Source organism: Vitis vinifera, chromosome 12, assembly GCF_030704535.1.
Source record: "Vitis vinifera cultivar Pinot Noir 40024 chromosome 12, ASM3070453v1".
Lineage (NCBI taxonomy): Eukaryota > Viridiplantae > Streptophyta > Magnoliopsida > Vitales > Vitaceae > Vitis > Vitis vinifera.
Window position 1 is genome coordinate 2,381,077 of NC_081816.1, and position 24,410 is coordinate 2,405,486.

General features: G+C 32.8%; 4 protein-coding genes across 4 annotated transcripts; 3 read left to right on the forward strand and 1 right to left on the reverse strand.

Annotated features, from left to right (window-relative positions):
• Positions 1 to 306: 306 nt before the first annotated feature.
• Positions 307 to 1,371, forward strand: LOC100260838 (uncharacterized). The gene has a single exon (XM_002277309.4). It carries the CDS (start codon positions 467 to 469, stop codon positions 1,163 to 1,165), a length of 699 nt encoding a protein of 232 aa, XP_002277345.1. The 5' UTR covers positions 307 to 466; the 3' UTR covers positions 1,166 to 1,371.
• Positions 1,372 to 6,875: 5,504 nt separating this feature from the next.
• On the forward strand, positions 6,876 to 7,772 carry LOC100266042 (uncharacterized). Its single transcript, XM_002277289.4, has one exon. The coding sequence runs from the start codon at positions 6,947 to 6,949 to the stop codon at positions 7,679 to 7,681; it is 735 nt and encodes a 244-aa protein (XP_002277325.1). The 5' UTR covers positions 6,876 to 6,946; the 3' UTR covers positions 7,682 to 7,772.
• A 598-nt stretch (positions 7,773 to 8,370) lies between these two features.
• On the reverse strand, positions 8,371 to 14,399 carry LOC100260760 (chaperone protein dnaJ C76, chloroplastic). Its single transcript, XM_002281940.4, has 9 exons — positions 14,102 to 14,399; positions 13,648 to 13,776; positions 13,432 to 13,561; positions 13,055 to 13,175; positions 11,786 to 11,867; positions 10,803 to 10,856; positions 10,535 to 10,573; positions 9,548 to 9,647; positions 8,371 to 8,722 (listed from the first exon to the last, which is right to left on the reverse strand). Exons 1-9 carry the CDS (start codon positions 14,306 to 14,308, stop codon positions 8,589 to 8,591), a joined length of 996 nt encoding a protein of 331 aa, XP_002281976.1. The 5' UTR covers positions 14,309 to 14,399; the 3' UTR covers positions 8,371 to 8,588.
• A 6,032-nt stretch (positions 14,400 to 20,431) lies between these two features.
• On the forward strand, positions 20,432 to 21,801 carry LOC100265970 (uncharacterized). Its single transcript, XM_002281928.3, has 3 exons — positions 20,432 to 20,814; positions 20,917 to 21,000; positions 21,509 to 21,801. The coding sequence occupies exons 1-3, from the start codon at positions 20,578 to 20,580 to the stop codon at positions 21,587 to 21,589; spliced, it is 402 nt and encodes a 133-aa protein (XP_002281964.1). The 5' UTR covers positions 20,432 to 20,577; the 3' UTR covers positions 21,590 to 21,801.
• The last annotated feature ends 2,609 nt before the right edge of the window (positions 21,802 to 24,410 follow it).

Genomic DNA, 24,410 nt, shown 5'->3' on the forward strand with positions numbered 1-24,410 from the left:
TAAAAATTATTTTTTGAAAATTTTAAAATTGTTGAACGGATAATATTTCAAAAAATAACTTTTTTGTGATATAATATATCACAAAAACATTCATATCAAATTACTTTTTATTTCATATTCAAACACTAATGCCATATGTTTGGTTATCGGAAAAATCAAGGAAAAGTAGGAGGAAAATAAAATCACTCCTCGTAAAATTCGCTTCAACAGAAGTTAATCCAAAGAGGCTTAGGAAAAGACCCACGAGTTAATTATGAATGATATGGATTAACAATTCTAATCATCAGTAACGCGTAGCACGTGACTATATTTAATTAAATTACTAAAATATGGTTCCGTAATTTGAGGATGAAAACAGGGACAATAATGTAATGCTATATATATATATATATATGCATACGCGCATCATCTTCATCCTATAAAGCCTATCTGCTCTTCTCGCGTCTTCTCGAAAATTCCATCACCGATGGCTGCTGAAGTTCTAGGACTTTTTGATTTCTACTGGTTTCAGCATCTAATCTTCAGAAACGAACCATCTCCACCACCTCCCGCAACAGACCCAGATCATGAACCACTCCAAGAATCAAAGCTCTCTCGTCTTCCCACTCTTCATGTTAGGTCTCGGAGTGATCAGTTTTTGAGCTCCAAAGGGAGCTTCACCCCTGATTCTCTGTCGCCGGACTCAGTCCTACAAGCGCCGAAGCTGCAGACGGTTATGTCTGGGAAGGAAGTTGGAGAAGAGTTCGATGATGCCCCGAAAAAGGAAGAGCGACAGAGACCTGTACTTGATCAGAGAAAAGTTTATGGTGGAAGGAAGAGCAAAGGGAGCAGCAAGAGCTTGTCGGACCTCGAGTTTGAGGAACTGAAGGGGTTCATGGATCTGGGTTTTGTGTTCTCGGAAGAAGACAAGAATTCAAAGCTGGTGTCCATCGTTCCTGGGTTGCAGAGATTGGGAAAGAAAGGTGGTGAAGACGATGAAGAAGAGGATGCAAAGATTGTTTCAGTTTCTAGGCCTTATTTATCAGAAGCATGGGATGTGATGGACAGGAGACGAAAAGAAGTGGATCCACTATTGAATTGGAGAATCCCAGATTTTGGTGATGAAATGGACATGAAAGAGCATCTCAGATTTTGGGCTCACATGGTTGCATCTGCTGTAAGATAGAAAAGATGGATCATTCCTGTTGAAATTTTCTTTCTTCCTTTCCATTCTTTCTCCGGGCTCTTTTTCTTGAGTTTTAAAGGATGTTTTGAAGGCTTTTTGGATGCAACTTTGTGGGGGTTCTTTTCTTTATAGGTTCTAAATGTAAATAAAGATGACAGAAGAGGATATCTATATACTTCACTTAGATCTTGATTTTGGCATCAAAACTTCAAGTGTCTTGGCAATTCAAGTGTTCCTTTCAATCATATATAGACAAATTAAACTCAAGAAAATTCAGACTATCTTCTTGAGAGAAGAGAAAAGGAGTAGGGGTTTGTATTAAAATCTGCAGTAGTTGATATGGAAATGTCAAAATGTGGAAAGTATCATCAATCATATGGTTGATGCTTTTGACTCTTGTGCTGTTTCTGACATGTAAAGAGGAAAGTTTGATCCTCTGGTGGGCTCCTCACAAGTCACAACCAAACCACCACACCAGTATGTTATGGGCATGCAGCAAAAGCCATACTCAACTTTTTAATCTTTTGGCCAATCTTTTGGCCTAGAGGGATGAATGCAAAATATTCTTTTTATTTTTTTTATTTTTTATTTAATTCATAACACCCTTTTCAAAAAGTTAATGACTAAAAATATTATCAAATTCTTCCTTTTCTTTTTGTACTTCAAAATATTCCATCTTATCAGAGATATTTTTGAAAAATATTTGGTTTACTCATGAAGGTAAACTTACTTTCAAGTTTCAACTCTCAATCAATGATTGGTTAAATTAGATTTGCAAACACTTTTAACCAATTTAAATATATATCTTGACTCAGCCTCTTATGATTAGGTTGGGGTTGATATGATAAGTATTAGGGGTGCTACTTGATTAAGAGCAACCAATCCAACCGCTTAGGGGATTAACTAATCAAAGAGCCCTTATGTTGCTGATGTGATTTTGTGTGGCTGAAGTGTCTGCAAAACTTCCAATTGGAGATTCAATTTTTATATATTTATGTATTTTATTACCCCTTTAGACTATAATTTGATACACCATCATTAATAGGTTACCTCTTCTTCTTTGAAAATGAGATAGAATTAGTGTCTTTCCTTATCACTTATTAATATTGGCTTTTAAAAACCGAGGAAAAATGTCAAAGATAGAAGAAATGAAATTTAAAAAAATGAAAAAAAATCAATTATAAGTTAGTGAATTGTTTTTATATATTTTGTTACACAATAATGAGAAAAGGAAATAGAAAAACAAACAAACAAAACAAAAATATACAAATTTACATGAAAGAAATAAAAAATAAAAAATACATATTTACATGAAAAATAGATAGAGAAGAAGGCGGTGCAACATAAACATAATATATATCTATATATATATATATATATATACACACACGTGTATGCACGTGTGTTTGTAAGTAATTAACAAAATAAGTCCATACAAGCCCCCACACTTCTAATAGGATTAGTAGTGGGTTACAAGATTCGAGCTCATAATCATAAACCTCCAAAAAAATCACATAATTATAATTTCATCATATATATTGTATTGTAAGTTTTTTGGGATGGATTAAAAATAATTTACTCACCAAACTCTTAATATATATATATATATATATATTAACTTATTTTACTTATTTTTTTGTATGAAAATTAAATATTTATAAATTATTTTAATTATATTTATTTTTCTTTCTTTCATATATTTCAAGAACCAAAGATGGCTTATAATAAGCTTGACCCTAACTAATTTGAACTTTACATGAAGTTGAATTTAGTGATGTACGAATTTATAGTGAGGTCAAACTAAACCCACGTCACACTAAATTAATTACACCTTTAATTGAGATTTATTGAGTTGACCAATTTAATTAATTAACAAGTCTTCTATTTCTTTTATGATGGTATGAATGAGACTTCGCAACATTGACTAAAAAAATTCATTCCCACCAAAAACTTCAACTTCTAAAGGTGGGCTGAGGTCAGCGCGATGCTTTCCACCACTCCAATATGCAGCCACATGCACCAAATCCATGGATGAAAGACTTCAACCAATGATATTATTTTCTATTTAAATAACCCCTTTTTATATAGATGAATTGCATGTCACAAGATCAAATGAATTTCATATGTTTACATGGTCCCAAGATCAGATGAATTTTACATAATTACATGGAGAAGAAGACTAATCTAATTAAGTTATGCTAATGGTTGGAAGAGGAAAAGTGTACATTGAATAAGGCTCTAAGGTGGTATTTGTTTTTTGATTGAATATAAAAAGTTAAAATATTTAGTTTTTTTTATTTAACTAAAAATAATATGTTGGTATCAATTAACATAAGTAAATTGAATTTATTGATAATAAGTTTATTTTAGTTATGTTGGTTGATATTAACACGTTATTTTTAGTTGAATAGAAAAAAACCAAATATTTTTATTTTTGTATTTAATAAAAAAACAAACATCATCTAAAACATACTATAAATGACATGAGCTAACTAAAAAGCAGGCCAATTGTAAAGAAAATTATTAGGAAAAATGTGTTTTTATCCTCTAATGTGAAAATATGAATAAGACGGAAACCATGAACTTTGCATATTTCAAATTATGAATTCTACTCCCAAAATATTTGGGTTTTCATACACTCTTGTTTGATGTGTATTTCAGTCTCATGAAATACATAGCAATTGTTTTGAGAGTAGAATTGTTAATTTGAAATATACAAAGTTAGGTTTCCATTTTGCTAATATTTGTATACCAGAAGATGAAAATATACTTTTTTTTTCCAAAATTATTTAGAATAAAGCAATCATAAATCATAATATAGTAATACATATGTAATTTATATATCTCAATGAAATTAATCTCACCACCTTAATAATTTCTTCCCACTGAAGAGAGTATTTAGGAAACCTTACTTTATTTAATTAGGAGATAAATGATTATCACTTAGGTGACGTTTGCATATATTTTTTAATCTTAAATTTAAACACACTTGAATTTGAGTTGAGTTTAAATACAACATAATGTGGTTAAAAGATTTTTTTTTTTTTTTTTTTATCAATGTTTGAATGTTATTAAGAGTGTGTTTGACAGTGATTCTATTTTTAACATCTTTAATACTTTAAAGATAAGAATTTTCAAATGTTAAAAAAATTAGAAATACTTTCTAAAATCACAGTCAAACGCACTCTAAATCATTTATTTTTATTAATACCTTAGAGTTTCTTTGATAATGATTTTAATCAAAATGCTTTTAATTTATAGTGTTTTTTTAAAAATGATTTTTAGAATAACCACATACCAAAATATCAAATTAGGAAATTGATGATGAGTAATAATTAAAATTTTTAATCATTTAATTTAGTTGTTGGTTACTTATTTGTATATAATGCACATTTGGATGTATGAATTTATGACTGAAAAGAATCTTCATTAATTTTAAAAATAAATTCATTACTTTTTGGATTTTTAATTTAGGAAATTAAGAACCTCAAATTCTAACTTTTTATTCACTTTTTAAAATTCAGTGAAATTATTGATCCGATTGAATTTAAATCAGTGTGAGCTCTGCTTTAGAATTCTAATTGGAGAAATTTTATTTGAGTGGATGATAGTTGATTTATTTAACTTGGATTTTAAATTTGAAAAAAAAAGTAGTAAATTCATTTCTCATCCAAGTTTTATAATTTCTAGTATTGTTGCTTTTGCTTTTGAATAAGCAATTCTTAGAAATTTATGATGTATAATTTGATTGAGAATTAGATAAGTTATGAGATAAAAAGACAATAATTGTATTCCATTTGGGGAATTTATGGATTTATTTTATACTTATTTCTTAAAAAGAAAAAAAATGTAATTCTTATATCATTCATTTTGATTTTGAGTAAGAATTCTTAATTTAAAAAGTAGATCTAAATTTATTTGAGAAATAAGAGACAAAATGATAAATAAATAAAAAAGAACTTATGTTAGTTTTATTCAATATTTTGAACATTTTACCAATTTATTTCTAAATTGAAGTACACTCTATTTACTTTTATGTCAATTGTAGAAGTTAAAAATAAAAAGATAAGAGAGGAAAAAAAAATTAACTTTTTTCTTTAAGACAAATTATAAAAATGTTAACTTTTTTTTATTAAGATAAAATTATCTTAGAATAAGTAATAAATTAAAAGAGAAAATATTCAAAAATTACTTTAAGAATAAAGTAACAAAAAAAAGCAAACAAATAAACAAACAAACAATGTCTTAATATTGCTAGTAAGGAATGGAATTGAGGATTGTTGGGACCTTGATTTTTCCCGCCTCATTCCCTTAGCTTTTATACCTCTTTAATTATATTTGGACAAATTATGTTTGGATAGAAATCTATTCTAACATAATTTGGTCAAATATAGTCTACCTCAACATAATTTATTCGAACATAGTCTATCCAAGCATAAACTATCTGCAAATATAGTCTCATAATATAATTCTATTTCATATTACGTATTCTTTTATTATCTAATATTACTACATATATACTTCTATTGTTTTCTTAAAAAATCTAGTCTAGCATATATTATTAATTATTTTATCATTTGCCAAAGTTCATTCAAAATTTTTTTATTTAGTTAATTTTCATTCTTATAATTTAGTTAATTTTCACTTTTTTATTTCCATATAAATTTTCATCAATATCAAAAAAATCTAGGCCAAGGAAAAGACTACCTTCAAACATCTAACTACTATTGAATGTCATTAAGTTATAAGTATGTACTCAATTAATTATTATTGGTAGAAAAATACTATGTTATTATTATTATTATTTATTGCTTGTAAAACTAGGAACTGCATTAACGTTATTTTTGGCATTCCTGTAAATTGATATGGCATGTGGGGGTAGAAGTAGGGTTTGTGAATTCAGAAGTAGAGGGATGTGCTGATGTGGAGCTTTTATAAATAGGGTTTGTCAATTTTGGGGTTTTGACCTGAAAGAATTAATCCAGCTGTAAATCAATAAAATCCATTGTGGAATAGTTTCAGCAGGTCTATTTCCAAGGCCATAAAGTCAAGTATGTACACAAATATGAGGTTTTGATTGTTGTCCACTTGTCACTCAATTCCAAATACTTAAACATCAGCCTGCTTTGAATATTGCAGTGCAGTTTTAATGGCCACAAAATAGGCTTCAATATTTGGTTCTTCTCTTCAATACTTCTCCACAAAAGAGTGCAAAATGAGTGTGAAAGTGTGAAGAGAGAGAGAGAGAGAGAGAGAGAGAGAGAGAGAGAGAGAGAGAGAGAGAGAGAGAGAGAGAGAGAGAGAGAGAGAGAGAGAGAGAGAGAGAGAGAGAGAGAGAGAGAGGGAGGGAGAGAGAGAGAGAGAGAGGGAGGGAGAGAGAGAGAGAGGGAGGGAGGGAGAGAGAGAGAGAGAGAGAGGGAGGGAGAGAGGGTAGCATGTGTAATATAGCATGTGCAGAATGTGAAAGATATTAATTACTTTCAAAATGTATGTTAAGAGTTTGAACAGATGAAATAGGTAGAGAAAGACCCACATGCATAGATTTCTCATGCACATGGATTAAAATATTCAAATCAAAACTATCGCCCATCATTGTGCCATTTATTTTTACCACCTAAAATATTTATTATCTACACGTTCTGAGAGTCTGAGACCCATATACATATATATTTATATATGATGCATATTCACACGCATACACGCTCTTCATATACATATATATAAACCCTCTTCCTCATCTATCCTCCTATCTCCATCTTCTCTACAATTACTTCATCACCAATGGCTGCAAAGCTTCTAAACCTCTTTGATTTCTACTGGTTTCAGCATCTAATCTTCTCAAACAAGCCACCTCCACCATCTCCTCCACCACCTGCCCCACACCCAGATCTCCAATTCTATGATCCCTTCAAGGAATCAAACCTCTCTGAGCATCTTCCTACTCTTCATGTTAGGTCTCTTGGTGATGCTGACCAGTTCTTGAGCTCCCAGGAGAGCTTCACCTTGGATAATTCTGTGTCCCCAAGCTCAGTCCTCCAGGCATCAAAGCTCCAAAGAATCTTCTCTGTGAAAGAACTTGGAGAAGGGTACCCGACATTTGATGAGACTGATAGACCTATAGAGAGAAAGGTTTATGGTGGAAGGAGAAGAAAAGGGAGCAGAAAGAGCTTGTCAGAGCTTGAGTTGGAGGAGGTGAAGGGGTTCATGGATCTGGGGTTTGTATTCTCCGAAGAAGATAAGAATTCATGGCTGGTGTCCATCGTTCCCGGGCTGAAGAGATTGGGAAGAAAAAGCACTAGTGGCGGTGAAGATCACGATGAAGAAGAAGATGGTGAGAACATTGAAAAGAGTGAAGTTTCAAGGCCTTATTTATCAGAAGCATGGGGTGTGTTGGATAGAAGAAGAAAGGAAATGGATGGATTGCTGAATTGGAGAATTCCTGCTTCTGCTAATGAAATGGACATGAAAGATCATCTCAGACTTTGGGCTCACACTGTTGCCTCTGCTGTAAGATAGAAACATCATCATCATCATCACTGTTTGATTCCTTTGCCTGTGTTAAACCATTGTTTGTACGTAAATAAAAAGATGAGGAGAAGTTGAATTAGATCTTGTTTCATGGTAAGGATTTTGTTTGTTTTTTTTTAATGGGCGTGGGGGGAAGAGATTGAAGAAGCAATAACATGTGAAGTAATTAAGATTGTTGACAACTTAACAAACTTGGAAGGACATTGGGTGGGTACTTGTCTTCTTAAAAACTCTTAAGGAAAGAGGTGACTGCAAAATCTGAAATCATTTGGGGAGTTAATGAAATGGGGAGTCTGATGATTTGACCTGGTTTCTGTTGAAGAACTCCTGCACAAATACCAAATGATATAGAGTTTTCAAATGTGGGAAAGTGCCAATATGACATTGATGACGCTTTTGACTCTTTTCCTGCATTTTGTGGATTTGAAAGGCTATGGACCCACAAGTTGGTGAGTGTTTTAGACAGCAAAAGCCATACACAATTATTTATTTTATTTTTAAAAAAAAAAATAAAAAATAAAACATGAGAAAATATTTTGAAACATGCTCTCTTCAAAGTTGCTTTTTGTACTTCAAAGTATACAATGTCACCCATTTGTTCATCAGAGTTATTACTTTAACTTGGGATATAATTAATCTAACCACCTTATCTTTCAGAAAAATTACAAACAAAATCGTTCCATAATTCACTTTTATTTTTCTGCTTCATTAATTTGTTTCATGGCAAATAGGTTGATCATAATTACAAGGTCCCCAGATCAATGGGTTTGTTTTACATATAAATTACATGAGGGACATGATTCATCACATGTGTCTTCCATTAACCATCTTTAGATATATTGATTACAAGTAAATATAGGAATGTAAAAAGGTAAAGGGTATCAAGAATCATTGGTCATTTTTCCTTCTTGTTGGAGATTGCCTCTGGAAGCTTGAAGGTGGGGGGTTTGTCTGCACCCTTTCTTGAGTACTCCCTCCATCTTCGAGCAGCTGCTGCAGCTCTCTTTGCTCTCTCCTTCACTTCCTCCTCTGCAACAACAATGTATCAGATATTTTCAATTTTCTATTCACACTGTTTTTAATGGTAAACAGCCAAAGCATTCTTTGTCATGAACCTCCATTATTGTAAAGTATATCACAACCTCAGTCCACTATCCCCCCCCCCCCCCATCTTGTCATTAACTCCTTTAGTGCTATCTTTCATGAATCCATGTGTTCCCATGTCTGGACATTTTAGGCTTTCTTTACCACTTTCATACTAGAGTCCAATTTGAACACCTAGGGTTTGCATATAAATATCTAAAGCTAATTCTTTATCAGGTGATACATGCGCTTTATTGAAACATAATGTCATTATTTGCCCTGATCAAGCTCTCAACATTTCAAGATCATTCTTGAAAGAAATCTTTTGGCAACCTAAACGTCAAGAATTTTAGTCACTAAAGCCTCAATAAAGTCTTTAATGGTTGGGGGATTGGAATTTTTGTGTGCATGGATTGATGAACACTTATCATTGTTGATCTCAGGATATAAATTAAGTAGAAAGAAAAAATTTAATTTTAGGGATAAATGTTTGGACTACCTATTCTCCTCCCTCAATGTAGTTTTATATCAAGACAATTTTTTCATTTAGCTTTACAGACGACACTCCCCAACACTTTTCCACCTTACCAACCAATTCTAATTCCCTAGCGATGCTTGGAAAGAACTAGCAGTAGAAGCATTAAACAGAGAGGCAAAATATACCAGTAGCAGAAAGAGGTTATAAAATGCTGCCAAGGAAAACTGCCAAAATGCTCGTCAATCATATGAATTAAAATATTAGCGATTTCCTTCTACAAAAATAACTCTCACCTTTATTTTGGATGTCTTTTGGACTGCCCCAAAGGTTGCTCCAGTAAGATTCAGTTTTATCAGAACCTTTTTTCTTCATCATCCTTATTTTAGCTTGTTCCTGCAACAAATTTGGCACCTTCACCCATCAAACCTTCCAATTGAAATAATAAAATAAATGCATATATATCATTTTCTTTAAGAGTCTATATTACCTAAGCAATGTACATCATGAACATTTCTTCCATGCACTAAAATCAACATGAGCAGAGTAAAAAGTAGGCCAGTTGTAGAGAAAATTCTTTAGATCAACGCATTCAGAAATTTGTGGGTTAATAGCTCAAATAGAATTTCACCCTCATCCCATTTCCTTTCGGAATGATTTGGTATTTACGTCAAAATACTACAATTACTTGTTACTAAGAAACTTGGGTTGTGGATGACAGGTCCTAGATACAATCCCTAGTACCCCTTTCTATTAGGATAACATTCTTAAATCCGCTTTAGTTTTTTGTGTTTGTCTAAACACTACTTGATATCACATTTCCATGCAACATTACTGAGTTTTCATCAGTAGGGTTTGTCAAGTTTTGGTTTTAATCTGAAAGTGTCCCAACTTTAAATCATCAATCTGAAATAACTAAACTCCTGTGCAGACAGGGTTACAAGGGCATAAAGTCATGTTTTTTAGCAATTTTTTTTAAAGAGTTTAAAAGTGTTTTCGGGTTTTTGCCTCATGGCTTAGAAATTAGCTCTGTAAGATTCTTGGAAATATGAGTCATTTAACTGAACCTTCGTGTTGGCAACTGTCATATACATCTGATGACCATTCAAACGAGACCTGGCTAGACCATTAAAAACACATTTTTTTTGGTATTTTTCTGCAGAGAAAAGTTTATTCAATTTGACACAAAATGTCTAGCCATTGAGCCTTGACAATTTTTAACCAAGAATTAGCTCGAAGTAAGATATGTAAATGAAGGTGAACAGACAAGTCAGAGTTCATACCAAGGCTTTTGATTGCCTCTTTTCCCAACGGGTGCTTGCCTGCCAAATGAGAGGTGCAAGTTAATAAGAACCTCTGGGCCAATAATGAAGAGGAGTAAATTTCAGGAACAGTTCAACTGTTTTTATTTGAGGATTCTGAAAAGATGAGCCCTAAAACTAAGAGATCTTGTAAAGATTCAAATAAGTCTCTTAGAGAAGTTCCAAGTTCACTTGCCAACTAAACAGGATGACATGATCAGATGAAAATAATAATAATAATAACACTCACCATTCTGAACACATCAACTGCTCCGGATCCCATGCCTGAGAGCATCAATGCAACCTGATAAATAATTGAAAACAAAACCTGCTTTAGCAAATTAAACCTTTATTTTGCATGAGCATGAGAAGTGAAACAAAACATACAATATTTTCGTGTGAAATTAGAGAAAAATTTCTCTAGTGTGTCTTTCATAACAAAATGTAAAGTTTTGCAACCACAGTGGTATTTGCAGATTATCCGGATAAAGTTATCCTTAACAATATGTTTACATAACAAACATAAATGTAAAGTTTTTCAAAAGATATCAGCCATAAAGTAGAATAAATATGTCAAATCAAGCATCCATTGAAACCCCCGGAATAGCCAAGGTTTTGTTATTTTGGATCATCAAGCATGTTATTAATCAAATCCACGTTTTGACAGTGTCTTAATTTTTTGGTTAGGAGGGACAAATCTTTTTTTAATCTTTTCTTCACAAGAAACTTGAACCACTACATGATTGAAAAGAAAAACAAAAGCCAGAGGAGAGTTTTTCCTGTTACCAGGCCCAATACCTAGGGAAACACTATCCCCGTGACTCTCTTAGCAAGTAAAAGATCATGCACGCAAGTTCCTTGAATAAGATCAACAATTTTAGAGAGCCACATACAAAGTTTACAAATCAAGTTCAGCTTGACTAATCATATGCATGATTTTTAGAATTATCACAGGTTGATCAAGCTAGGCTAGGCTGAGGTCTAATATGGATTCTTTTCCAATAAATGCATTTTATGAGGGGATTCTAGGCCAGGCCTGGAAAACAGTCCATCCTTAGTTTAAATTTCAGGAAAAAAATATTTTGTATACAAAAAAGTTCAATAAGTTACCATTCATTGAAGAAGTTATGAAATTGGTTAATACAAGAAATTGAAGATATCAGATCAAGAAGATATATGTCATCATCATAAAGTCAGAAGAAAAGAAACTGCATAGTAGTTGTGTGGCCTTACATTTATTTTTTCTACCCTGCGCATTTCGTCTTCCAGCAATGACAATTGTGCAGCAGAGGTCCAATGGATGCAATCAACTGGGCTGCAACGAAGAAGATTTAGTTATCCAACTGTCTGAAATGATCTACTACATCAACTTCTTAGCATTTAAGAAACAAAGCTCATTGATCATTCATGTCCATATTGGGTTTTTATTAAAAGAAAAAAGGATAGGATGTAAGACTAAACACTTCATACTGTGTATGCAAACTGGACTTTCAGTTTTGCTCCAAGTCCCAAGGAATTAAGCCGTCTGATGAATGTTATGTTATCATGAACCAAGCTAGAATTCATTGGGATTGACCTAAATAACCTTTCTTGATATTTGACATGGCATTTAAGTTGCTCAATTATGATATCTCATCTAGTGACCATAAATTCCCAAATCAATGAAACTAAAAACAGGACCAAAGATAGTTTTCTAGGGAGACCAGTTATTACAGCTTGCAGTAAGAATGGAATACAATCATCACAAGTAGAAGTGAAACCTCATGTGGTCTTGCCAAAGACGTTTTCCATGCTCAAATATGTTTCTTTATTTCTTTCTTTTCATTTTTTAGCTTTGTATTTTCAAATTTTTGAGATGTGTGTGGCTAAACCTGACCATCCAATCTCAGACATGTGCCTCTTGGTAAGGGGAATGCAGGAAAAATATTCATGTATGGGGTGACTGTCAAAGTTCACCAGGTTTAGTAAGAATGCAGTATAGTCCAATCATTCTCATAAATCAGAGCCAAAACTCATTATATAGTAAGAGAAAGGAGTATGGAGCAGACTAACAGAAACTATGCATGCCTCCATCATCTCCCCAAGATTATTAGCTCCATAGGTTTTTAGTTTGCTAGAGTGACAGAGACCATAAGTCTCAGCAGTCCAAAGGTTTTGAGTTTGCTAGAATGATGGAGACCATAAGTGTTAGCAGGATATATATTATGATCTATGATCACACAACATTGTCTCTTGGAAATATCATTCTCAGCTTATCTTAAGTAAACCATTAACAATAATAATGATAACTTGTCTTCAGTCTACAGGCTTGAATACCATACTTCAATAACACTAAAATATTGCAAAGAACTAGCATATTGGATTTTACCAGAAGGGACAGCAGAGAACATGATTGTGGTTTGATGATGTTCTTTCTTATGAGTAAACTCAGCAGTTCAACAAAAGCCACAAAACAAATCATATCATCAATACCATGATTATATTCAAGTGGCAGGAACCTACCAACTATCAATCGCTTGTTGAACTAATTCAGGCTTCCCACATTGGCTGTATACTCTGGCTCTTCCAAAGTCTTCCTCAATTCCAAAGACATCCGGAGCAACATTGGCACAATTCTTGCAGCCTATGAAGAAAATTAGAATATTTGGCTTCCAGTATTTATCACAACCAATAAATTAGTCGCAAGGAAATAAGCTTCTATATTTGGTCTTTTTCCTAGCCAGTAAGATTTCTTAAGCTCAGGATCAGAGACTTCTGTTCTCCAGTAGAGAGTTCAAAGCGAGCATGTGTAAGAGAGAATCTAGCTATAACAATAGTGGCAATACAAGGAGTCAAAAACTCGATAATGGTATGACCAGAAATGAAAACTTTGCACATACCTATGCAGCTAAATTCATCCACAAATGCATGATCCCTTGGACTGGAATCATCGAAGAAAGGGTTGATTGCAGTCAATGCATGGCCATGAATTTCATCATAAACCAGACGTTGCACAGGATCGCTGAGCACCTGCACTGCAATACTCCATTTATAGTAGCAGCACACAAAAGTTGACTATGAGCTTGAAGCATTTCATTTCAAATTTGGGAACCCACCGCATAGACTTCATTAATGAACATGCAGAAATTTGTGTTCTCTGGATCGTCCCCACTCAAATCCGGATGGCAAGCTTTCATGCAATTGTAATAGGCTTTCTTAATCTGGGCTGGTGTGGCATCTGGAAGCTGGTAATATGGGCAAACCAATTATCAGAACTATCATATAAAGTACAAAGCAAGAACTAAAAAGAGAGCAACCACAGATTGAAATTACTTGCAAAAAAGAATCAAATCCTGAGAATTAGGGGATAGTTCACTCAGAAGAGAGAAGAACTTATCTTCTTCAAACCAATTATCAGAAAGCAAGAATTAAAAAGAGAGCAACCACAGATTAAATTTACTTCTACACTCAAAACTCAAGAAAGCCACTTCTAAAATACTATGAAAAAAAACTATCACATGCATGCTTATATACATATACATGTGTGTGAATTGAAAAATGAAGTATTACCAGGCCCAAGACTGTATAGTAGTCCTCTGCCACCGCCTCTGAAGAAGCCTGGCCAGCGGCTGCAACCCGGAATCTCCGGCGGGAAGAATGAGCGAGGTTAGTCCAACCTCTGGTGGGCTTGGGGTATGGGCTCCTGGAGGAGAAATTATGCAATGGGTTTTGGAATTTGAGAGAGTCTGTGCATACGGGCGAGAGCAATTGAGCCATTAAAGAGTGGGAAGTTGTGGGTTTGTAACAGAGGAGTGAGGAGGAAGAAGAAGTTATGAATGAAACAAGGCTGATAATTTTTGTGGGTTAAATTGGGAATATGAGGAAATTTTAAGGTGGAAGAAATTTTGGCGTGAAAGGCGGCATTGCTGACATGGCATCACCACAGCCATTTGTTATAATAAAATCTGTATCGCCTCATGCTACACTACGTATTTCTGACATTTGGCACGTGGCATTGCGTGGATAATTCTTTCTCCCACACTCTTGGATTTTTCTCTCCTTTTAAATCTTACGTATGATCTCTCTCGAAAGGAATAGTAGTCGCTTGCCCAAGTAAGAAACCCTAAAGAATTCAAAGATGGGTACAACAATAATTGAATTTAACGTGCATAATAAGAAGATATCACAAGGTTTCGTGTGGTGTGTACGCGACTATGATTGAAATTAAATTAATATACATAATAAAAAAGTAAAAAAAAAAAAAAAAAAAAAAATTACAACTTTCATGGTTGTGGGCTTATGAAGATATACTTGAAATGTATCGTGAGCTTAGATTAGTAATGAACTTGAAACTAAATTAGAAAATTCAAAGTTAATAAGGAGTGCTTGAGAGTCCACAATAAGTGTTTAAGTGCCCTTAGAGAGTGCTCAAGCGCTCATGCAATTTTTTGCACGACTTCTTATTTTTTACGTTGTCCAAATTCTTTTAAGTTTTTTGTTACCATTCATTGGTAGGCCTAATAAGATTTATAAATACTTGGTTGTATTTTTACATGGATAGGCTCTAGAGTTTATTGTCATTATCTCTATTTATTTTGCTATCGTAATTAAAACTAATTCAAACTTCTAAAATTGTCTTTTGATATGAAAACCAATATTAAACCTATGGCATCAGAATTCCTATATCACAATCCATTTCGCTTTTGCTTTATTTTCAATCAATTTTCCCTTTTTTCATTGAAAAACCTTGTGGATTAAATGATGTTTTGGAAACAATAAAAACATGAAAACCCCACATGCAGTTGATACACTATTATATCTTGAATTCATAAAAAAAGTTACCACCATATGGTTAACACTTAAATCTCATTCATGTAACCTATCCATACAAACTACATGCATATTAAATTACAAGTACATAAATTCAATGATGGTGTAGGTTACAAAACCAATGTTTACAAATGATAAAATTAAGAATGAAAGAGGGGAAAAAAAAAAAAGAGAAAATATACCAAAGGATGCCTTTGATGGTTGTATTGTTATTGATGAAGACTTGGCTTTCTTCAGTCCAGTTTTTGCTTGCCTCACATTTGTAGCCCTCCTCTTCAAAGTTTAGTTGAAGAAATTTCTCTAGAGTTTCCCTTGATTTTTCTCAAAGTTTCTTCATCTTTGAATTTATTGTGTTTATAGGTTAAACATCACATTAGATTATGTCAAGTGCTTCCTTTAAGATTTTCACATGTCTACTTCTCTTTCACTCTTCTCTCTTCTTGCATCCTTCTCTTGTTTTCATCCCAATCAACTCAAAGAGGGATCCTTCAAATCATGCCATGTGTTTGTCTTAAATCTTGGTGAACAATGATAGAATATGTTCAATATGAAGCTTGAATCAATCTTGTTGTACTACGTAGGGGATGTCTTGGTCAAGTTTGTCCATATTGTATTTTTAACACTCTTATAATTTAGGGTTTCATTTTAAAGAGAAAAATTAGAGTGTGGCCATAATTAAAAGGAGAGGGTAAGTCTTTCTCTTTTATTTGATTAGTAGATTCTTGAGTGTCGATGTGCTTTATGGATGTATGGATTACATTGATCACCTAACCACATTAAAAGTCTCATTTGTTCTTTAATTTTGTTGTATATGTGTGTGTGTGTGTGTGTGTGTGTTAGTTAAGTTAACAACGGGTATCAGAGCACCCAATTTCACAAATCCTAGGCTTTGACGTGTTTAACCAATCACCGTTTGAGCATAAATAATGGGATCAGATAATAGTTCATACAAAATTGAGAAATTTGATGGTACAAATTTCAATTTCTAGAAGATGCAAATGGAGGGTTATCTATACTAGAAATATTTGTATCTATTACTAGGAAAAAAAACCAAAATAGATGGATGAAAAGGAATGGGTTTTGCTTGATTGCAAAGCTCTTGGTGTGATTAAATAAACCTTATTGAAATTGATTGCCTTCAATATTAAAAACCAGAACACAAAAACATCCCTCATCGTCTGCCTAACCAGTATGTATGAATAACACTGCAACAAATAAGGTATACCTAATTAAGAAGCTCTTTAATTTGAATATGCTAAAGAATAAGAATTTTTAGCAACACCTAAATGAATTTAATGAGATCACTGATCAATTAAATTTAGTTGACATCAAATTTGATGGTGAAATTCAAGCCTTATTAATCCTTCATTTTGTAGAAAAAAAAAATTTTAAATTAAGATCTAGAATAATAGTGCTTTAGAAAACTTTATATGTGATTTGGATATTCTTAAATCAATTCCGCATAATAAAGAAAATGTCTAAAGTATCTGGAAGTCTCATATACTCAAGATCTTTCACTCAACGGCTTTAACTTTTATCTTTGCATTCTAAAAGGTGGGTATTTGGAAAGGGAGGAAGCTATGACTACTTTCTTTTGGGAGGTGGAAAACGACACTCTAAAAAGTAATGGAAACCCCAATCCCTAAAAGGGTATTTATAAGATTCCCTAATTGGGTTTAAGTGACTTGAGTCTACTAAAAGCTTGGGTCATTTAATTGAACCCAAAATGGGTCACAATTGATCAATTAACCTAATAAGGTTGTCTAATTAATCAATTAATTAAATTCAAAGACTTTGTTCACTAACTCCTGTGCAACGTTATGTAATTATCAAAACACCCTTGTACATAAAGTAAGCCTAAAGTTAATCCAACTCTCATAAACCGTGTCATTAAGATATATGAACTCATGTAGGGGGACCCATAGGAGTATTGGCTTCCCTAAAATCCAATTTTGAAATTGATTTAACATGTCACTACATAGGGTTAACTACACTTCAATATTCTATGTAAATAACAATGAAACAAAGTTTGAGAGCATGACCTACTATCCACTACATTCAAACTTCCCATAAATTGGTGTCCATAGTTATCGCTTATCAAGATTACTTATCTATTCCTTGAATCATACATCTCACTTATTATATGACTAATTGACATACCCTAACTTCAAGGAGCATACATCAAATTTCCACTAAATGAAATGTTATGGTCATAGTCTTTTGAATCACCTAAGAGAACACACTATTTCAATCATATGAAATATAATAATGTCTCTATTGAGAATACCTATTGTCACTAGCCTCCATCAATAGTGTTCCAATCTATATGGATATATGACCACCTTAGGGTCTTAACCTTAAGTTAAAGCCTCCTATCGACTTTAGCGTAAACTTAATATCCTTTCAAGGTTGAGAGTCCATACAGTATAATAGTTTGGTGGATCATGATAATCGATAACCTTCCATCATGATTCACTATAGATTCTGTCCAATGTGTATCACGTACACTAGTGCACTTATCATGGGAAAACCATCCTAATGAGAAGGACAAGTCATCCCTTCAATTAGGAGGTAGTGCAATACATAATCAAATGGATTACCTAAATCCATGAACCGACTGTGGACTACTTATTACTTTATAAGAAACCCATGACTTAGATCTTCTATACAACTCCTAATACACCTAAGTCATGTATAATGTAAGTAATGTGAACATATATGCTTAAATAATCAATTAATACATATGAAATAGTAAATGGAAAACCAAGAAACATAAATAAATAAATTTATAAACGAATCTTAATTTGTTACATCATGTTATGCTTTCTAAGGCTCAATCCCAACACTTAGCATGTCCTAACCTCTTATGTCATAACCAACTTTTAATTTGATCATGCATGCTTGAAAAAATTTACCATGACCATCATATTTTTTTAATATCGATTATATAAACATTATCACTTCTATCACTACTACAAAAAGTTTATTTAAGGATGCTTCATTCTTGGCGTTTTTAACAAGTGTCAACAATTATGAGAAAAAATGGATGGATAATGGAGCATAGAAAAGATACCTCAATGTTGGCATTTTAGTGGAGTATATAATGATGCTTATGAATGTTGGCGCTTTAAAAAGTGCTAGGGAATTGACTATATGATTAAGGCAATCTTTGGCATTTCTTAGAAGCACCATTCTCTCTACTCATATATAAATCTTTTTTTTCCTTCATACTCTCACACCCCACTTCCCTCACAATACAAATAGCTAAAATTAGATTGGCTACTAAAGCTTGAAGACCATTAGCAATATTCGTGAACCTTGTAAAAATTCATAACTATGAATAATTAAATTAATTTTAGATTCTTTTACTTGATTTGTTCCTTCATGAGTTATTCCAATGAAACTCCAAACTTCTTTAGCTGATTTACATTGACAAACACAATTATACTAATTTCTATCAATAACATAATATAGAAAGTTAATTGAGCTTTCCTTTTATCAAGCTCATCTCATTTTTGTTTAGGTTTTGGAATCATAGCTCCATTATCTAGTTTTGAAGGAATGTTGTGACCATTTTTAATGACATCCCAAAGATCAAAATCAGTAGTTGTGAAAACCAAACTTATCCTATTTTTATTTTCTTCTTATACACTTGAAACTCAACTTGATTTAAAATAGTTAGTACATTTAACCATGTTTTGTTATCATCAAAACTTAATTAGGAGAACCTTGGGCTAACAGTAAGTGTTATCAACCTCTCAAGATTATCTCTTCAATCCATGAGTTATAGATCTTCTTATTATGTTTTTATCACACTCTAACTCAAAAAGAGTATATGTTAAATTCCATTAAAAGAATTACTATAAGGCCACAAATTTTATGATCACATATCTTAGGATTGCCTAAGAGGACACATTGTTTTAATCCTATGAGATATCATAGTGTTATTATCGAGAATACCTGTTGTCATTAACCTTCATTAATAATGACCCAATCTGTTGGGAATATACTATTACTTGGTTTCACCCATAGGTTAAACTTTCTTATTAATTTTAGTATAAACTTAATATCCCCTCAAAGTTGAGAGTCTATGTAATATAGTAGCTTGGTGAATCCTGACTACTTAATAGTTAATATCATGATTCATCATAGGTCTTGTTAAATGTGTAACCATCATATTAGTACATTTACCATAAGAAACCCATATCGAGGACCAAGATCAACTATATCTCCAATTTAGAGGTAGTGCACTACAACCTTATATGGATTGTCTAAGTTCATGAACTAGTTATGAACAACTTATCAATCTTACAAAGAACCTATGACATAGATCTTCTATGCAACTCATAATGTACTCGAGTCATGTATAATACAAATAATACAGACCTAACTGTTCAATTTAATATCATTACAAATAAGAGATATCAAGGGAAAAGTCAAGTATAACTTTGTTGTATGATGTTTTGCTTTTAAAAGTTTTATCCCAATAGTTATTAGTAAAGGTAAAGTGCATATCAAACTCAATTGGTCTGTATAGAATTAGGATAATGTCTGACATGTTCCTAACTTAAGAAATAATCTTATTTCTATTGGGTAGTGTTAAAAAATGACCATATGACAACTTTTTCAAGTGACCATAAGAAGAGTGACTCTTTACAACACAACAGACAATTGTGGGACTATTACATTTATTAAGAGCAAAGAAAATCTTAATCTATTGCACCAAAGGTTTGACCACATGAATAGTAAGAGGCTAGAAATTACGCACTTGAATATGAAATTGTCATGTTTTGGATTATATCTATCAACTAATTAATGAACTATCAAAATTTCCTCAACTATAGTAGAAATCGAATTTATTTTCGGTTCAATGAGGTTCCCAAAGCTCTCCCAACATTAACCTAACCCACAAGATTTTGATGCCACGATATTGTAATGCATTTAACCATCATATCAAATATTAATAACAAAAAAAAAAAAGAAAAAAAAAAGGCCATTCTATGATATTAAAAAATTAACTCTTTTAATACCGTAAAGAAAAGTAAAAAAGTCAATATTAAAGTTTCCAGAATTTACAAGTCTAATTTCAAATTCAGCATCAGATACGTATTCGCTATTCCCTAGGAGATTGGCAATATTGCGCGTGGGTCTCCGATTCGCGGAGGGCCTGGCGTCAAAACTTCTGAGAGAACCTTAAAACCCTAAGCTGAACCCAGATGGGCCAGGCGTTTAACAAACTCGCCGGCGAGCATGGTGCCGGCAACGGCGAGGGTCACTCCAAGGAAGCAGCCGTCGCCAAAACCGCCGGATTCTTCGTCTTCTCTGGAATCGCCATGAGCATCCTCAAAGCTCTCAACTCTTGCAACAACGACAACAACAAACTCCTAACCCACTCAGTGACTGAACCAAGTCAACCGACTGACCCATCCCACTCTCGAGAACCCATCTTCAAGGTAACTCAGCTCACACATCTCATTTGGAAAATATTTTATATATTATATGGATTTTTGCTTGAATTTTCCTGTGTGTTTGTGCGTTTCTTTGGGGGTTTTAAGGAGAAGGAGGTTCGGGAGTCGACGCAGAAGACGATAGATATTGTGAAGGGAGATACACTGTGGGGTCTCTCTAGAAAACATGGGGTATTTTTTCTGTTCTCTTTCTTTTGTCATGATTTTCTTGTCTGTTTGTTTCCATGACAATATTTTCTGGGAAAATGTTGCGATCAAGAATGACTGTTTAATGCTGGATTTGGTTTCTGAGAAAATGTGGGAAGAGTGAAAAAAAGAAAAAAAGAAAAAATAATTTGAGTTTTAGGGTATTTGGATCCTGAGTCAACTGTTGCCTAGTCCAACTACTTACATAGATGAATTGGGTTCTTCATTTTTTAGGAAACAGAAACTGCATAAAACATTGAATTCAAAGTTTGATTGGGATTTGTATTAGTTTTCTTAACTACCAGGCATAGTGCAAACCTCAATTTTTATAATGCATAATGTCTTATGCATTTCTGGTTATTTTTTCTCAAGAAAGTTTGTTGTTTGAAATGTTTTCAGCTGAAATAAAACAAGGAGACAATTAGAATTTCGAATTTGGTTGTAGTTTCTTGGTTATTAAGTTGAATGATTGACTTTTTACATCTAATAATAGGTATCAATTGATGCTATTAAAGAGGCAAATGGGCTTACCGGGGACACCATCTATGCCGGCAAGAAACTTGTTATTCCATGATGCAAATCCTTGCTCTTAATTTCGGCTTTTCAGTTTTCTCTTCTGATTATGTTGTTGGTTATGTTGTGTAAGATAAAAATGGTTCTGAGAATCCTATTTTTTCTTGTTCCTTCTCAAAACCTGTTCTAAGCAATTTGGAAATGGCATGTTAGAATGGTGGACATTTTGTTTTGAAATGAAATGAGAAAGAGATGGCTAAACGTTTCTTGAAATGGTGTATATGTATGGAAAAATGGTTATTGGTCACTGGGTGAAGCATGCATAAATACTAAGGTTGCGTTTTAACTTCAATTCACTTGATGATTTCCTTTGTGATTCTAATATTCTTTTGTGTTTTCAATTTGCAATTTGTTTGATAAGTTAGTTTTGGCGGATTGATTCTTAGGAATTTTCGTGTGTTTTTTCATCCGCTTCAATTCCTCTAACTTCCCCCTGTTGGTCTTATATAACTTTCTTGTAGAAAGGGTGGGATGGGATGAGAAATTATTATTAGTTATTTATTTTTTTGAAATACAAATAAGAGAGTTATTGAGTGAGTGAGCTTTTCTCAGAAGGTAACATATATTATTCATGTAGACGTAGAAGGGAACTTTTCCATTGCCATGGTCATTGCACTTTCTTTGATTAAGCTGCAACAGAGTGACCCTGTTCGTACTGTAAAAGGAAAGAATCTGCGATAACCTGCTAATTGGCATTTTTAGAAAACAGAGTCCAACCATATGATGTAATAGTTAAAATAATTGATATTTTAACACATCAGAAACTTGGTTGTATGAGCTGCACTTTTGGTCATAACTTGAAATATGAAAAGCTTAGTGTTCTGTGTACATGGTCTTCAGTACACTTATGGGATGCAGCTGTGTTGGTTTTTGGCTAGGCATCAAGTGTATCTGCCCCAAGATCTTAGAACAATGGGATTAAGAAAACTGTTATTTATTTCCAATATTTTCACTCCTGTAATCAAGGCAAATGAAGCTTTCTATGTGACATAGCTTGTTAGCTGTGGTACTCACTCATCTTGAAACATCATAGTGATGGAGAAACGGCATAAGAACATAGATGCCTTTGGGTAAGCTAATAATATGATCCTCTCTTCCTTTGGCAGGCATTCATAGTGTTGTACTTCTGATAATAGGTGTGCCAGGTAATGCTGTGTTGTGTCTGACATTCCTACTTTTCTCTCCTTCAGATGTCCATCTAATTCAGGGGGTATTATTTCTTCTTCACAATGTACAATGTACAATATACAATTTATTCAAATATATTCCTTTTGAGATATCAATATATTATAGAAATATACTAACAATGTATTATAGAGAACTCTAAACGGATTGAGAACTCGAGCTTCTCTTCCTTGGTGTCTGTTCAACAATGGGCATGCCACATATGTTTTGGCAATGAGGCCAGCTACCTATGGACGACCTTCCCGAAAGCAACCTGGGAATGGAGGATGATTGCCCTTTGGAATTGGTACCTTAGTGTTCATCTGATGCAGTTGGCATTATACCATTTTCATAATGTACAACCTGCAATCTAGTTCCATTTTGATCTAGGGTAGCGATATTAGTCTTTGAACTTCCCATGTCCTCTCTGTCTCTGTCTCTCTGTCATTGCTTAGCCATCTTTTGAGTTTAGATCCGTGAATTAACTTTGATCGAGAGCATATCATTTTCTGAAGGGTCATGTGTCTCTTATTCTTTATTGATGTGTTTTAGAACTCTGGGAAATTTGTTGGTCACAAAGTTCAAAAATAAACCCATTTGTGCAATTTGTATGTGGGTTTTGATTGCATTCTCCTGTAGATTGAATTACTGATAAATAAATAAATAAAAAAGTAAGAGAGATGAGATGAGAAATGAGCATGAAAACGTGAATTGATTCTTGATTAGTAGCTGAGGTGATGATGCGTCATGATCAAACAGACCCTTTCTTGAAAACGCTATCTATGTCAAATATAAGCACTCTGACTTCATAAACATTGGATGCCATATGAATATGGTTTTGATTTGAGTATTTGATCCTAACCCAACTTTCAACTTTGAAGGCGGTGGAAAAATATTTAAGAATATGTTAAGGAAAAGAGATGATGGCCCTGCACTTTAATTTTTAATCTTTATTTAAAAATTCATGAAAATTGACCCAAAAAAAAATGAAAAGTTTGAAAAATTATGAACTAATTAATAATATAAATGTTAATTTTTTTTTTTTTTAACAAAATATACTCAAAATAAATATGATTTTGAAATATTAATATGAAAATAAAAATTATATTTCACTAACTTTAAGCATATTATATTATATTTAATATCAAAATGATGGTTTCTGAAAAAAAAATTCTCTATGCTGGTTTTTTTTGCTTCTTTTGTATGGTAATTTTTAAAAATATTTATAAATTTTTTTACAAGTTTACTGGCCACTTAAATTTAATTATTTTAAAATAGATATAAAAAAAATCAATTATGTTCAAAATATATCACTTAATGAAATTTGAATAAAAATAATTAAAATTTATTTATTTATTTATTTATTTATTTATTATCAAGTTCTATTTTTGTAATTTAATTTTTTTTATACATACATGAAATGAGCAGCAAAATAAAGCTCATGTCTTATGTAAGAGAAGAGTATAATAACGTGCATGGCTGGTAAGATAAATTAGGCTTAAAGAGAGAAAATACAAATCCAAAGGAAATTGCAGCATAGTGGTATGGTTGTAAGGCTGATTGTTTTACTGATTTTTGTGGATTACATGACGAATTTATATATCCCCATTTTTGGGGTTTGAATACGAAGAATAAATGATATTTCATTGAATTTTCAT

Bases quoted from the DNA above. Each gene is read 5' to 3' on its own strand.
- LOC100266042 (XM_002277289.4), top strand. From the start codon at position 6,947: ATGGCTGCAAAGCTTCTAAACCTCTTTGATTTCTACTGGTTTCAGCAT.
- LOC100265970 (XM_002281928.3), top strand. From the start codon at position 20,578: ATGGGCCAGGCGTTTAACAAACTCGCCGGCGAGCATGGTGCCGGCAAC. The intron at 20,815-20,916 runs GTAACTCAGCTC...GGGGGTTTTAAG, and splicing joins CTCGAGAACCCATCTTCAAG to GAGAAGGAGGTTCGGGAGTC. The intron at 21,001-21,508 runs GTATTTTTTCTG...ATCTAATAATAG, and splicing joins GTCTCTCTAGAAAACATGGG to GTATCAATTGATGCTATTAA.
- LOC100260838 (XM_002277309.4), top strand. From the start codon at position 467: ATGGCTGCTGAAGTTCTAGGACTTTTTGATTTCTACTGGTTTCAGCAT.
- LOC100260760 (XM_002281940.4), bottom strand. From the start codon at position 14,308: ATGGCTCAATTGCTCTCGCCCGTATGCACAGACTCTCTCAAATTCCAA. The intron at 13,777-14,101 runs GTAATACTTCAT...CCATATTACCAG, and splicing joins ACTATACAGTCTTGGGCCTG to CTTCCAGATGCCACACCAGC. The intron at 10,857-11,785 runs GTAAGGCCACAC...ATTATTTATCAG, and splicing joins GCAGGGTAGAAAAAATAAAT to GTTGCATTGATGCTCTCAGG.